The following is a 14,481-nucleotide window of genomic DNA, read 5'->3' as shown; positions in this document are numbered from 1 at the left end:
TGGCCGAGTTGGCTGTAGCCGAACTTTTTGTGGCCGAGTTGATTTGTGGCCGAGTTGACTTGTGGCTGAGTTGACTTGTGGCCGAGTTGACTTGTGGCCGAGTTGGATCGAATTCGCAGCACTATACTAGTACTAGGCCTATTAGTAGTAGGCCTAGTACAGGCAGGCCTATCTGTCATCTTGCTAATCTACTTATATAGGCCAACCTATAAGCCTATGTACTCAAGTCTCTGAGGCTTGGTTTAGGACTCAGTTAAAGCAGGCCAATTTGTTTATTACTGGGGCCCAAGCCAAGTGGACAGCACTGAAATTTGGAAGGCCTACCTACTAACTATCTGATACTACAATTTTGTAGAAAACCAAACCTCCTTTTTTGCATGTTTACTTGATATCATTTTGTTAATCCTTTATTTTCCATTTCTTTTTCTATCATCATTTCGAATAAAATTGTTTGACATCATAACTTTGTTGAACAAGGTTAATGGGTGAGACAAGCATTCACATTTAAATAAAGTTTTATTAATGTAAATTATGGCAGTAAATAAACAGAAACAGGAATATATTCACAATACAATCTTCAAATGTTACTTTACCTTTATTTACAAAGGTGCAGTCATGGCTTGAGGAAGTGTTCCTTGATGAAGAGATTCCTCAATATGAAATAAATGAACGCAATCTAGAAACGATCATTAAACTGATGCAGAAAAATAAGGAACGCAACCGTGATGCCCAAATTATTCTTGCAGATTTGAACCAAAAAACAACAGAATATGAAGCTGAAGGTGTGAACTTCATTATTAAATATTGGTTGGTCGACATGCAAATATTAACTTGTGAGAAATTTCTTAAAACTTGAATAAGGATTATAAATCACATTTATTATTAGAAATTCTTATGATTAGTTTATATGTGCTTCTAAAGCAATAGATTTCTTTATTTTCAGCAAAGCGTCTTAGTCAAATATTAGAATCCGTTGGTTTATCAACACCTTGCTTATCCCAGTCTGGGTCAGTGAGCTTAAGAACGCTTGCTAGGGTTGCTACTATACTGGAAATTAAAGATGTCACAACAAGCAGGTGAGAACAGTGAGTGGTCCAAAACCCAACCTCAAGGTTCAGAGCCTGAATTGCAATCGCTGCACAAACCACTCCCACATTTTACACAGTATCAAACCATGTTCACATTTATACATTAATTGATATCATGGTTATAATTTTATAATATTATAAGGTTATAACTTATTAATTCATTAATTATTAATGCATTTTATTATTTATTGTTTATTTAATTACTATTTTTAATCATTTGTATTTTACTTTTTTTACCTATTTACTTCACTTATTTATCTGACAAACTTATTTAGTTAATTATCTATTTAATATTTTTTAGTATTTTTACTGATGTTCATCATTTACAGATAATGATTCATTCATCTTACATCTCCACAGGATATACAGTACAGTACAGTATTGCTTTACAAAGCAATCTTTAACAAGAGCAACTGCTCACTGGTCCGTGCATTAAACTGAGATTACTTTTATTCAGCATTTAACGCTTCGTGTATGCACCTTTCAGACAAGGCTTTTTGTTGACACTTAAAACATGCTTAAAGCATGGAGGAAATTATTATATTGGGTTTTCGGCAAGGGGTCATAATAAATAATTAAAAAAAATAAATAAATAAAATGTCTTAAAATAGAAAAAAAAAAAAAAGAAAATTAAATACCAAGATGAGATTCAAATTCACGACCTTTGTTTTCCTTATTCCCTTAGAACACATTGCTAACTGACTGCGACATGTCCTATTAGTGGTATTGGCAGCTATGTACAGTACTTGCAGGAACCCCTGTTTTGTTTTGTAGGTGTAGGAGGCACCCTGGGGTCAAACCTAAAAAAAGGGCCATGAAAATTTGTTGGAAATAACCTTTAGGTTATGTGTATAAAATTTCCTGCACATCCATTCAGAACTGGCGACGCTGGATGCTTTTAAAGTTCTGGTAACAACAAGAACAAGAAGAGCAACAACAGTGAGGTTCTGGGATCCGCCTTGCAGGGACCCAAAAAGAGTACATAAAAGGCCTACATAATAGAGCATCTGATCATTTTTATACCATCTTTTACACTTGCTGTTGGATGCAATTGAAGTATGAAACAAATTAATATAGTTTGCAGTATGGTCCTGTTAAAGAGAATTAAGCTTATTATATAATTGTATACATACAGTTTATCATTTACATTCAGTACCACCCAGTAATAACTGGTTTATAAAAAATTTATTTTACAGCATCATAGTGATAATAAAAACAAAATCACAGAACAAAAATATATATAATAAAATAATAATAAATTTGAATAAACTTTTTTGTCTGATATTGTGTGATTATTTGCCTCTCTGGTTAGTTATTTACTGCAGATGAGCAATTTAACCCAGTCAATGATGGAAACACAAAGTGAACATTGCACTGAAACAAAACAAAATGAACAGCTATTCACCAAAACCAAGGCCGCTTTCATTAAAGCTTCCAGCTTAAAAAGGTAATATACATAATATTGTTCAGGTTCTTTTACTGTATTGCCTATTAATTTGATTTCTTCGGTTAACATGGACCTGTATAGTCTAATCCATGTTTTATGTTCAGATTCTGTAAAAAGCCAAGATTTGTTGTTTACTACTGTACAAACAAAAATTAATTTAATTTTGAAATAAAGGTCTCCTTTAATTAAAGAAACTCCAATTGAAGATCACTATGTGACCTCTGATAAGTTCATACCTTTAGCTTTATGAAAACTACAGTCAAACTTGCTTTAGTCAAGTCCAAAATGGCATTGAAAAATTGTTTGACTTAGATAAAATTTGACTTACAGATCATTGATTATTGGAAATATAACAATTTGGTATGTAAAATAAAATCGTCTTAGAAATTATTTGAGTAGGCAAAGTCAACAGGCAAGTTTTACTGTATTTCTAATTACAGGCCAAATCTGTTAACAACCTGTGTACATATTTTGAATATTTTCAGAGCTCTTGATGCCTTAGAAGATCAGTCTCAATATGCAGGACCAGAGCTAGAAAAGAAGGTTCGCACTACTGGGTTTTTACATAACAAAATACGAGAATACGCTACTAAACGGCAACAACTGAAGGTTTGTGATTTTTGATAGAAAAATTGTCATCTAGAGTGATGTGGTCATAGTTCAAATGAATTGTTGAATTTATTACATTGCATCATTTGTCATTTAAATTGATGGTTATTATGTTATTTGATCATAGCTTATTATTTAGCTAAATGTATTACGTGAAGGTGCTTCACCTTTAATAACTAAAAATGGTTGTGTCAAATTGAAATTTATTTATTGCTTTTAGAAAAAATGGATATATAAATCAGGTAATGTTGACTGAAGTAAATGTATAAAAAAAAAGTAAAAAACCTAAGTAAACATACAAATGAATAAAATAGTAAATAAACAATAAATAAATAAAATGCATGGGGTACAACCATAGAGTTGTAATAAGAATACTAGAATTTGAATGTATTCAATGTTAAAAATACGCAGAGTTGTGTATAAGATGGCTGCATTACATTCAGCCAATCATAATACGCTAAGCATTGTTCCAATGGCGCCCTCAACTTAAAATGAAAGTTTTGAATATAGCTATGTTGAAACTCATTCAACAGCACTTTATTTTTAAATCAGGTACTCCACTTGGCCTCATTTTGGCTACACTGTCATTTATTATTTTTAATAATTATTAATGATATAATAGCAAAAGGGCGTATTTATGGTTTTAGTATGTATACCAAGCCTGAAAGTGGCGCTTTCCAATGGCGGCCATCTTGTATGGTACACATACACAACTCTGCATTGCTTCATCCTCTCATTGTCAGCTTAATAGTTATAATATCTCTATGGGTACAATTGATATGTTTGATATAGATAGTACTTATGTATTAGAATCATTGTAGCTTTTTGGAGTTTGATAATTATCTTTTTATAAAGGGTATATAAAAACAATACTTATAAAAAATCAGTGGTTTAATAAAACATAAAATGGTGTGTGTGATATTCTTTCAGGATCAGCTCAACGAGAATGGGTTTAGTGATTCACTAAGTCATCAGAGTCTTGTTAAAGAAGCTGAAGTATGTATTATCTTCTGATTGACAATTTTTTTTCCATCAGCAATACTAACTTTTTCCATTTGAGGTCTTTTTTTTTTTTTTAAAGCAGTTAAAATGGTTTAGAGGATACTGTGTAGGTTCTTGTGGTGGAGCCCGGATAGTTTCTGGGGAGATCTGGCTGTACACAGGACACATACAGAAATTAACAATTTTGTGGTTAATTTCAATCAAATACAATAATAAGCACTTGTAATACCTTGTATATTAAACCCCCATGGAATAAAAATAAAAACGTGTTTGTTATGTCTGATTGATTTTAAATCATAATAAAGTTGTGTTAGTATTAATATTAAATTTCTAAATTAACAGAAAAGCAAACTGTGCCAATCAGTGTCAATAAAGTAGGATATTGTAGGTATTAATTGGCACCTCCTGTTGACATCATCTCTAAACCTTGGTTAGGCCAGTTTCTTGCAGTTGCTATTTAAATTAACCCAATGAACTGTCTTTGCCAGTCTGAAGTTAGAGAGTATCACATCATCTTATTTCCTTTTTTTATGTTACAGTACCTCGGTAACTTAAAAGCAAAGCTTGCACCCTTGAAATCTAAGCTTGACAGTTACCATTGTCTTCCTCCCAACGTATCGTTAACGAAAGTAAAGATTGAAGAAGCCAAACAAGAACTGGTAGGTTTATTTATGTATTGTACTATATTCTAAGAAGAAAACTGTGCAGATCAAACAAAAAGATAGTCTTCAAGTTTTATAATTATCTTTATTGCCACAATGGCAATAATATTTAATAATTATTCTCCATCAACCATTTCTTATGTCAACTTTCATGTAGGATGTGCGAACTAAATTACTATTTTCCTTCATTTTTTTTAAACAGGAATCACTAGAAGCAGAATTGGCAAGAAATATTGATGCAATGCGAACATAACTGAAAATATTTAAAATGAAACTTAAGTGACCATTGGGTTTTTAATCTTTAAAAAAACCCCCAATTTATTGTCAATAATATAAATATTCACTAACAGCATATAATTTATTTTATATCCATTTTTATTTGATTGCATTTTCGTATTTAATAAATTGCACATAGACCCATTAAAAGTTTCGAATAAATAATATAAACATACGTGGTTTAATCATATGATAATAATTAATATTATACTGTAATTACTGTACAGTATATATATTGAGTTTTTTGTTTGCATTTTCTGTATTGTTCTATATTATAAGTACCATGTGTTCAATTAATGCCTGTTTTCATCATGCTTGTAGTATTAAGATAAGCATCCTAAATTTTCTATTGCTGTGTTAACCTAGTGTGTAGCAAAATGTAAAGTAACTACATAGGCACACTGTTTGCATGACTACCATATAAGACTAATAAATATACATCTTAACTAAATAACTCTAATGTTTTGTGGCTAGTTGTTTTGTGTGAAATGATTATAGTGCAGTGTTGACCAATCTGGAATAGAGTAGCATAGTGCAGTGCATGGCCTCCTGTGCCCCTCTCTGCATCTACCACTGGTGGACTGGTGGTTGATCTGCTACTCTTCAACTATAAACTTTCCAAAGGTATTTTGTTTTAACTTGTTTTCTTCTTCAGTACTAATGTCATTCTTAAAATTCATTGGATACATCATTCTTGGTTTCCTTAGAAATGGATTTGTAAATTCATCTATTTCAGCTGGAGCTAATAAAAGAAAAATAGTATTTGAAATATATATACTGTACCACATTACAGATAATGTTATTAGGATGATTAAAATCAAACTGTGGATGGATTTCAATATGCTCATTAATATCACAATACAATTCGATACATGTTTATTCATCTCACTATGGTAATCAAAAATTAAAGTGGATTGATTAATGTTGCAATACAATACATGTTTATTGGTTCCACACTGGTAAAATATAATTAGGGTGTTAAAGTGGATTGAATCAATATCAAATATGCTTCTTAATCTTCTTAATATATAGTACCATACTAAAACAATACATTACACCTTCATTACACTAATGAAAAAATATGGTTCTTGATGTTGACTCGGGCTAAAACCGACATTAAATTATATCCTGTCACATTTTCTAGCAATTTTTTTCAAAATGGAATACTGTACACTATATCAATTTTTGTTTTGCTATCATTATATTTTTAATTATTTCACCAATGAACAAAATGTAATGTAAAGCTCGAAACAAATATGTCTGTATTACCATTGAATTTAACATCAATCTGACAATGGTCTTGTGCAGCTTCATTGGTCTCTTCAAGTAGTGCCTGTAAGATTGCAAAAGTCATGTCATTCCATGACTGTATTGAATACTGAATTGATATTAGGTGGCCAACAGTTGGGCCGAGAGAGAGATGGGCCTAATAGTTTGCAAAAGATTTTGCTTGCTCACAAGATACATGTCTGGAATACTGTGGGGTTTTTGGGAGGTTTTCCAATTCATAGAAGAATTTTGACGACTGAAAACCAAGCATTACGATGTGGTATGCATACCTGTGATTTGTCCATGCTTTTATGAGTACTTTCTGTTTCATCAGGTATTAGCATTCTGATCTGTGTGGTGAGTTTTTCTCTGGTGACATTGACACTTCTCTCAGAGAAGAAAGCTTTTGTCCTAGGTAAATTGCTGGAAAATGTGTATTTGACAGACATAAATGAAAGTTATTTTAAAAAGTGTAATATAATATGACAAATAATGACTTGAATTGATGGCATTAATAATATTTAATATTATTATTTGATAACCTAAAGATATACCAATATAATTTGTATAACACTAAAAATGCAATTAAAATATTGAATAGCTAATTTAAATTGACCAAATAAGTTATTAACTTTTAACAATACACATATCTAAAGAGATTCTAAAATACAAAAATTAAGCAATTCTAAATATTTGCCTTCTTTCTATATTTGTGTAACTCTAAAGCAGGGCACTCACTGCATTGTACGTTGGTCGTACAACTGTCGGCCCATAAATCCAACTTCACACCCTGTGAGCGTTAGACGACGCCACATTGTCTGCTGATTGTCGGTGGCAGTCTGAACAGATCGTCATTCAAAATGATCTCATTGCGTGCACGTTGTATCATTGCGTTTTACATAGCGACCAGAAAGTGCATTGAGTGCCCTGTTTTTCACAAACAGTATACCTTAAAACCTCAAATTGAAGCTCTGGGCTTCTAAAGTTTTTGCAAACTTTGGACGGGCTTCTTTTCGAGTCTGCTTTTGCAAAGTAAAGATGGGGGCCTCTTTTCAAAATGAATGCTGTAAATTTTTGAAATTACAACTATAAAACAATAAATAGGACCACTGTAACATCAATCTGCATGCATTAAATCACTGCTGTATAAACCAAGCATGTTTTAAATTTGAGGTTGTACGGTATGTAATGGATGATTAAAAAAACTTTACTGCTACAAAGTCATGGGCTAATATCTACTGTATATGTTTTGAATAATATAAAAATTCATAATTATAAAACTATGTACAGTACATAACAACAGTGGGCATAGAACTATGTACATAACAACAGTGGGCATAGATCTATTGGATTAGGAGCAGTGTATGTTTTAAAACTACAATCAGGTTGAAGGTACAGTACTATCATTATTCTGACTGCTGAAGAAACTGTTTACAAAAATATGAACTGATGACGAGAAGGATGATGCAGCAAGCAACATCTTGAAATTTTCCTACCAAATCAATTTCTATATTTATTACATTAGTATTCAGAGAATATAATAATATGGATAAATTTGTTAAAATTAAGTTGGGACAGATGTAGATTCTAACCTGCCAACTCGTGATTGTTTCCTCTTTAACTGGGCCAAATGTTCATCAATATTGAATCCCAGTTTCCTCTGCTTCTTTTCTTTCCTTGTCTTTTTCCGTGTGATAAGCATGCTGGGATGTATAAGATCTCTCTTAAAGTCGCAAAATGGTGGTGATAGCTTTAATGGATTTCCATGTTTCCTTACAATTTTTCCAGAAAGCTAAAAAACATGATTATGATTACATTAATTAAAATAATACTGTGTTTTATGAACTACGTATCCTTACAAGGCTTAAGCCTGGCACACACTGCGCTCAGACGGAGCGGAGATTCGTCAGCCAACGGTCGTACAAGGCAGTGAGTGCCTGGCTTAGAATTTGAACCCAAGACTGGGATTGGAAGGCCTCAATTTATGTGTAACTGATTCTCTGACTTTCTAGATATTATGCTAAATTAAACATGCAAATGTCTATTACATACCACTCCCTTCTTTTCTTCAATGTGAAACATTGGCATAGATAAACCATCATTCCTGTAATAATATAACAAACATGATTTTCAAATGTCTTCTTTCAGTACATTTTCTTCAAAGGCCCTCGTAAGTCTAAATTACTTTTTTTTAGGACTGCCAAACAAAATATATTGTAAGATTTATCAAAATGCATTTACATACTTATTGGGTACAAAACAACAATTTTACCTGTAGAGATATCTAATTACTGCACTTCATCATATGTTCATTTTTGTATTTAGCACTAATGTTTTCTTTTCTGTTTATAATGGCTTCAAATTATGATTATGTTTATGCAGGGGCAGATCCAGGGGAAACGGAGCTAGACCCCCCTCCCCACCGGAAAAAAAAACAGAAAAAAAGAGAAGAGAGAAAGAGAGGGGAGCACACTACTGTACTCCAAAACACACTAGTTTTCAATTTAAATTTCATGTACCAGATGTGTCTATGGTCAAGCATTTCTAAACAAAAATCTCAAAACACCCACATCCACTCAGTGCTTTGCACATCGCATGGCCCGACCCAGATTTTTCTTTTGGTCCACCCATAATATGTTTATTGCAGATTTCCTGTAGACTTAATTAACTGTTTGAAATTATACAGAAGATTTACCAGAATGTATTGTCTTCTTTTGCTAGTGGCCTTTCAATGGATCCATGTTTTTTTAGTTGCTCCACTCTCATGTTTTCTTGTACTCTGGATACCGTAGATGATGATCTAATACAGTAGTAATTTTAAAATGCAGCACATGAAAATCAGAATATTTTGGCTGGTGTACTGACCAATTCTCAACAAATTTTATGTTTTAAGTGTGCTCATGTTATCACATATCACACAATCAGAGGAAAAATTGTTATAGTTCATTTACATTTGCTGTTTATTGCTGTTACTGACTACAATCTAACACACATTTACTTTATAATAACATTAACATTTCAGTTTACTCAGTTACATAGTAACTCATCTCAATTTTTTCTCCCTTCTTAAAATTTTTTGGCAAGACCGATGGAGGAGTGTACACAGGCTCCAGTGCCCCTGCTGGATCCACCCTTGTCACGCCTTGTGCACTGTGGAGTCACCTAATAACTAGGACTGATGATAATTTAAGAAATTGACTTATTAATTTGCGTTCACTTAATTAATTAAACATAGCTCGTCACTAATGCTAGTACACTACAGTAGAACATGAAACAGTATAAAGAGAGATTTTTCAGCCAGGGAGAATTTTTGCACATTTTTGTGGCTCACACGTTTCTTGGCTCACTTACTTGACGAACGGCAGCATTGTTACATCGCCTGCTTTGCTAGGAAACTCACCATTCTCCAGTTGCATACTCTATACAAGAAAACAAAAAATAATGAGCTTGAAATTCATGACAGTATGGTTTTAATATAATGAAGACCCTACCTCTTTAATAAAGTCTGTTGTAAGCCACCAATCTGACTGGGGTTAAGTTAAGGGTTAAATTTTAAAATATTTTTGGGTCTGTGGGCTTAAAAATGAATCAATTCAAGCAAAGAACATCAATGAAGCAGAAAACCCATACGCCAAGTTTAATGTTAAGGTTAAGTTAGGTTAGGAGACCACACCACACAGGCTATGGACCACACTATAGATAGGAAGGACTAGCTAGGCCCTAGGTAGCCAAGCCTAACTAAAGCCTAGGCCCTCCCTATCTAGGCCTATAATAATAATTAGTTACTGTAGTCTAGGCAGCTATAATACAGTATGCCCTAGTAGTTTAGACCTAGGCAGCTATAATTACAGTATATAGTATGACCTAGTAGGCTAGTAGTAGTACTAGCCTAGGCCTAGTAGGCTAGTAGAAGTAGGCCTAGCCTAGGCCCTAGCTAGGCCTATGTTTATAATAATGACTGACGTAGGCTAGCCTACCTAGCGTAGTCTGGTTTGATTATGTCAATTAAATCATAATTTTAACTTCAATTTAAAATCCTAACCTACCTGAAGTGTATAAATGATAAAATATAGGCCTATGGACGATGTAAATGAATAATTAATTGTAGGCCTAGCCCGATCCCTCTCTCGCATCGTCGTTCGTCAAAAGTTTTGGTGACGTAGTTTTAGCAGTTTGGTTTTAGTGATTATATAGAGGGCGCGTTTTGGGACAAGACGAATCTGGAACTGTAAACAAAGAACTTAAATAGCTATTTATTATCTTTGCTGTAAACGAGTTCTGGACGAATTTCCTTACGTTCCTCTGTAACATTTGGGCAATAAAAACTTGATTTTGTTTTGGCTGTAATTGTGTTTTAAATTTATATATATTTTAAATAGGCCTATATTTTAAAATGTTTAGGCCTCATAAACAAAATTATTAGTTTATCACCCCCTCCCTCATCACTTTTGGGGAAATTCTGATTTTTATTTATTTTTTTTTTCAAACAACATAGGCCTAGGCCTATGTTTATATTTCAAACGGTCGTTTCTCCATCTTTTTTTCACTTGAAAACCTCAGGATTTCTTGAAAATATGTTTACTGGTACAACAAAAGCATATTTTTTAAATATAAATTTAATTCCATTCTTATGATTTTTTATGTGTCCCTAACATTGATTTACTTGTGAACATCGGTAAAATGGGGGCGAGATTTAGCCATATAAAAAGCAAAAACAAACAAAAAAAAACCTCTCTCCCTCATCAGTTTTTATTCTTTGATAGGGTGATAAACTAATAATTTTTCTAATGGAGCCTAAGAGGTATATAACAATAAAAATAGTAACAATGACTATATAATAAAACAATTAATGCAGCAGTCGGCCAAACTGTCATCATCACACAACAAAGGCCCACTGGTCATGCAGGACTTGGATGATTACTTGTAATCGAAATATAAACCCCTGATGAAGTGTGAAGTTTATTTTGTTTTCTATTTCCAGGCCTCGTACAGGAGCATTTTTGCTCACGTCACAGTCAGCCCCAACCATGGTGGAGCAGAAGTGGGTATGTTATCTGGTTCCCCACTAGTATGGACCAGTGATGCAAATTACGTTATGTCAGGGCTGATGGGAAATTATGCTAAATTAGTGGTTATTTGAATAAGCACCTCGATCCCCGCCTAAAATCAGGGGTGGCACCATTGGGTGCCTCGGGGACAGAGCCCAGAGCCCTATCGGGAAGAGCTCCTCTCCCCCCCCCCCTCCGCGCCTGTCCGGGAGAAAAAAAATTACATGTATTTTACTCGACCCAAGTTCGGTTAAATATTCATTTGAAGCCCGCGGAAGGGGAATGTCCCTGACGAGAGCAAAGTGGGCGTCGCTAAAAAATATTTCGAAACTGGCCCAGGAACACGAAAATTTAGGCGTTTTAAAGATTTGTTTAATCAATTTTAGATAATTATGTAGAAAATACATATAACCTTTTTTTCTTCCCGACGAATTGTGGTTTCTCACACCGATTGGGGCGGGGAGCTCTCCCTGACGGAAGACTGGCCACCCGTTCCCACTGGTACCACCCCTCGTTCTCTATGACGTAACGCTAGAGCCTAGGGTTGCGACTTACTGCTAGGGCCCTTTTTGGGTTCCTGGCACAATTCCGCTGAATCGTTTTAGCGACAAAATGAAAGATATAGAGGGGCCTCCAGATGGAGGGTGCATACCACCTCAGCCCTACCACGTGGTTGGGGCTGAAGTAAGAGAATTTATGATTATTGCACCTCAAGATGGCCGCAGGAAATGGCACTCACAGACTTAAAATTTGAATATAATTTTTTTTAATACCGCCATTAACAATTTTTTGACAAACTTAAGGGGTGTTGGTGGGCCGACTAGACCCCCTTTAATACTCCACTGGATATAATGATAATTATATGTCCTACAGTCGATATAAGAGACACATTATGCTGTTATGTATCAACAAATCCCTTTTGGGTCAGGCGTTATAGATCGAGGACCTTATGGATAGGCGTCCCTAAGTGTCGGGAGCCCTGGGGACCGCTGCACGTGCAGCGCATATGCGTTACGTCACTGGGTTTGTTCTATATGCACGGATAAGTGAGCCCATTATAAATGGGGCCAGAGAATCAAGACGGTTCGGAAATCAGGTGCAAGGCGAAGGCCTGGGAAATTTGGAGGCGGGTCAGGGACCCTCCCCCGGAAAGGTGTTGTTTTATAGACGCTTGGAAATGCACTTTTCTGCCTTTGCCGGTTCGTAAGATTGTTTTGGGATTGGTTGAATTGTCATCAAATTAATATATATATTTAAGCTGTTCATAAAGGTGTGAGACCCCAGATATTTTTTTCTTAGGGCAAATATATTCAAAATTTGCCAAAATTATCACTCAAGATGCTAAAGGGGTTTAAATTATGCCAGATCTTGTTATCTTTCTATATTGTAATTTAATGTTGGCCCTACCTCATTGATTCGATTATACTTTTAGTAGACACAATATTAGGTATTAGCAATCACAATAACTTTGATATGGATTTTAAAATAGATTTTTTTCCCCCGACAACTTCGTCGTGGCGTCGGACGAGGGAGGGGTGCCCAGGTATGGTAGCCAAAATCAACAATTCTGGTGCGATGCAAAGCAACGATAACTAGATTAATCAATTCCAAACATGCCATTGATATATAATTATGCTACAACCAGAACCCCGTGACATTTTAGTCCCTGGCACTCAATCGGAGAATCGCTTTGCTCTCTGGAAATATTAATAAGACTATATAAACCACCAAGTCTATTCCAAATCAGACTGCTTGTTTTTCCGGGCTTTTATCCCTGCATCTGACCGGGGATCATTTCTTTCATCTTGATTCTAGCTTGGACTCACTTCACTTCTGCATTAGTGTCTCTATTACTCAATCCATGCCATATCTATGTCAACACCATTACCATCATCGTCATCGACATCACCGTCATCATCATCATAATTATATATTTTATATTCTTTCCTGGCACCCGAAAGTTTCTGGACCTATTTCACAGTCACTTATTCATGTAGGAATAAGCAACTAAATTCATCTAGTTATGGTACTGATAACAAATTAAACTTGCATTTGTCTTAGTCACATGGTTTAATTATTTTTAGCCCTATGTACGGGCACTATTACTCTCATATGTAATCCTATATTCAGGCCATGAAACTTAGACTCAGAAATACCGGGATAGTGTCCAGTAGAAGCAAATATTTTAAAATAGATAAAAGTAAAATTAAGGTATCAGTATATATAATACTACGTATTTTTATGAAAATAGTAGCTTCAGATTCAGATATTCAGATTCATCATTTATTTGTCATCATGGAAAATTGTAATGGACACAATCGCTCATATCAAAACACAATATCAATATTCCGGCCTCGTCGAAATCTGGACTCGGAGATACCCGGATGATATCCTACAGGGTATTATGGATTACTTCAGTAAAATATATTCTGTAAAATATAATGAGTTGTAAATAATTTGCTTTCATAATTTTTCTGGCCTGAATTCTAAACTCAGAAATAGGCCTATAGAAATGGTGTTCAAGGGGGAATGGTTACTACAGATTACTTCAGTAAAAATAATTTTTTTAACTCTATAAAACGTATAAAGCCTCGGCCAATTTATATGCCTTAAGGGCCTCGACTGTACTCTCCAACCAGTGCCTCTCTGAAGTAGTTACCTCTGGTCATTGGATTACAAGGTATTTGCGAATTAAAACCGAGTCACATTGTTTTAATCTACTTAGTTTTTTGTGTTCTTACTGGACCGTAATATCAATGCTCTGTTGTAGAGTTTTTGTATCATAGTAGCATAAAATTTAATTATGAATGTGTTAGACAAACTACCCAGGTCGATATCCACTCCTATAATGTATATACGAAGCCCAGGATAGTCCTTCAGTCATTTCATACAGATCTATAATCAAGCTATATACACATCTAGATGTGTATAAGAGACAGGCATATGCGTTACGTCACTGGGTTTGTTCTATATGCACGGATAAGTGAGCCCATTATAAATGGGGCCAGAGAATCAAGACGGTTCGGAAATCAGATGCAGGGCGAAGGCCTGGGAAATTTGGAGGCGGGTCAGGGACCCTC

At 34.5% G+C, this 14,481-nt stretch overlaps 2 protein-coding genes across 4 annotated transcripts in view; one reads left to right on the top strand and one right to left on the bottom strand.

Moving 5' to 3' along the window:
• The window catches only part of LOC117123404 (HAUS augmin-like complex subunit 1), a 6,807-nt gene extending 1,269 nt beyond the window's left edge, over positions 1-5,538 (top strand). The window contains exons 2-8 of the mRNA XM_033269304.1: positions 608-782; positions 944-1,076; positions 2,401-2,535; positions 3,021-3,144; positions 4,075-4,140; positions 4,686-4,805; positions 5,011-5,538. Coding sequence (XP_033125195.1) covers positions 608-782; positions 944-1,076; positions 2,401-2,535; positions 3,021-3,144; positions 4,075-4,140; positions 4,686-4,805; positions 5,011-5,061 — 804 coding nt within the window. The 3' untranslated portion in view covers positions 5,062-5,538. The remainder of the gene's footprint in view (positions 1-607; positions 783-943; positions 1,077-2,400; positions 2,536-3,020; positions 3,145-4,074; positions 4,141-4,685; positions 4,806-5,010) is intronic.
• Positions 5,539-5,645: 107 nt separating this feature from the next.
• Positions 5,646-14,481, bottom strand: part of LOC117123405 — a 9,516-nt gene continuing 680 nt past the window's right edge. The window contains exons 1-8 of one of the 3 annotated variants that reach the window (XM_033269305.1): positions 10,400-10,528; positions 9,705-9,772; positions 9,049-9,153; positions 8,406-8,457; positions 7,946-8,145; positions 6,644-6,776; positions 6,354-6,417; positions 5,646-5,826 (exon numbers count right to left, since the gene is read on the bottom strand). In XM_033269305.1, coding sequence (XP_033125196.1) covers positions 5,681-5,826; positions 6,354-6,417; positions 6,644-6,776; positions 7,946-8,145; positions 8,406-8,457; positions 9,049-9,153; positions 9,705-9,772; positions 10,400-10,486 — 855 coding nt within the window. In that variant the 5' untranslated portion in view covers positions 10,487-10,528 and the 3' untranslated portion in view covers positions 5,646-5,680. Of the gene's footprint in view, positions 5,827-6,353; positions 6,418-6,643; positions 6,777-7,945; positions 8,146-8,405; positions 8,458-9,048; positions 9,154-9,704; positions 9,773-10,139; positions 10,326-10,399; positions 10,529-14,481 lie in introns of those variants that run through there. The other 2 variants (XM_033269307.1, XM_033269306.1) reach the window with 2 other exon arrangements.

This window comes from Anneissia japonica, unplaced genomic scaffold (genome assembly GCF_011630105.1).
Source record: "Anneissia japonica isolate Jap-2015-1 unplaced genomic scaffold, ASM1163010v1 scaffold287579_len849171_cov184, whole genome shotgun sequence".
Taxonomy (NCBI): domain Eukaryota; kingdom Metazoa; phylum Echinodermata; class Crinoidea; order Comatulida; family Comatulidae; genus Anneissia; species Anneissia japonica.
This window is presented reverse-complemented; position numbering and strand designations above follow the sequence as displayed.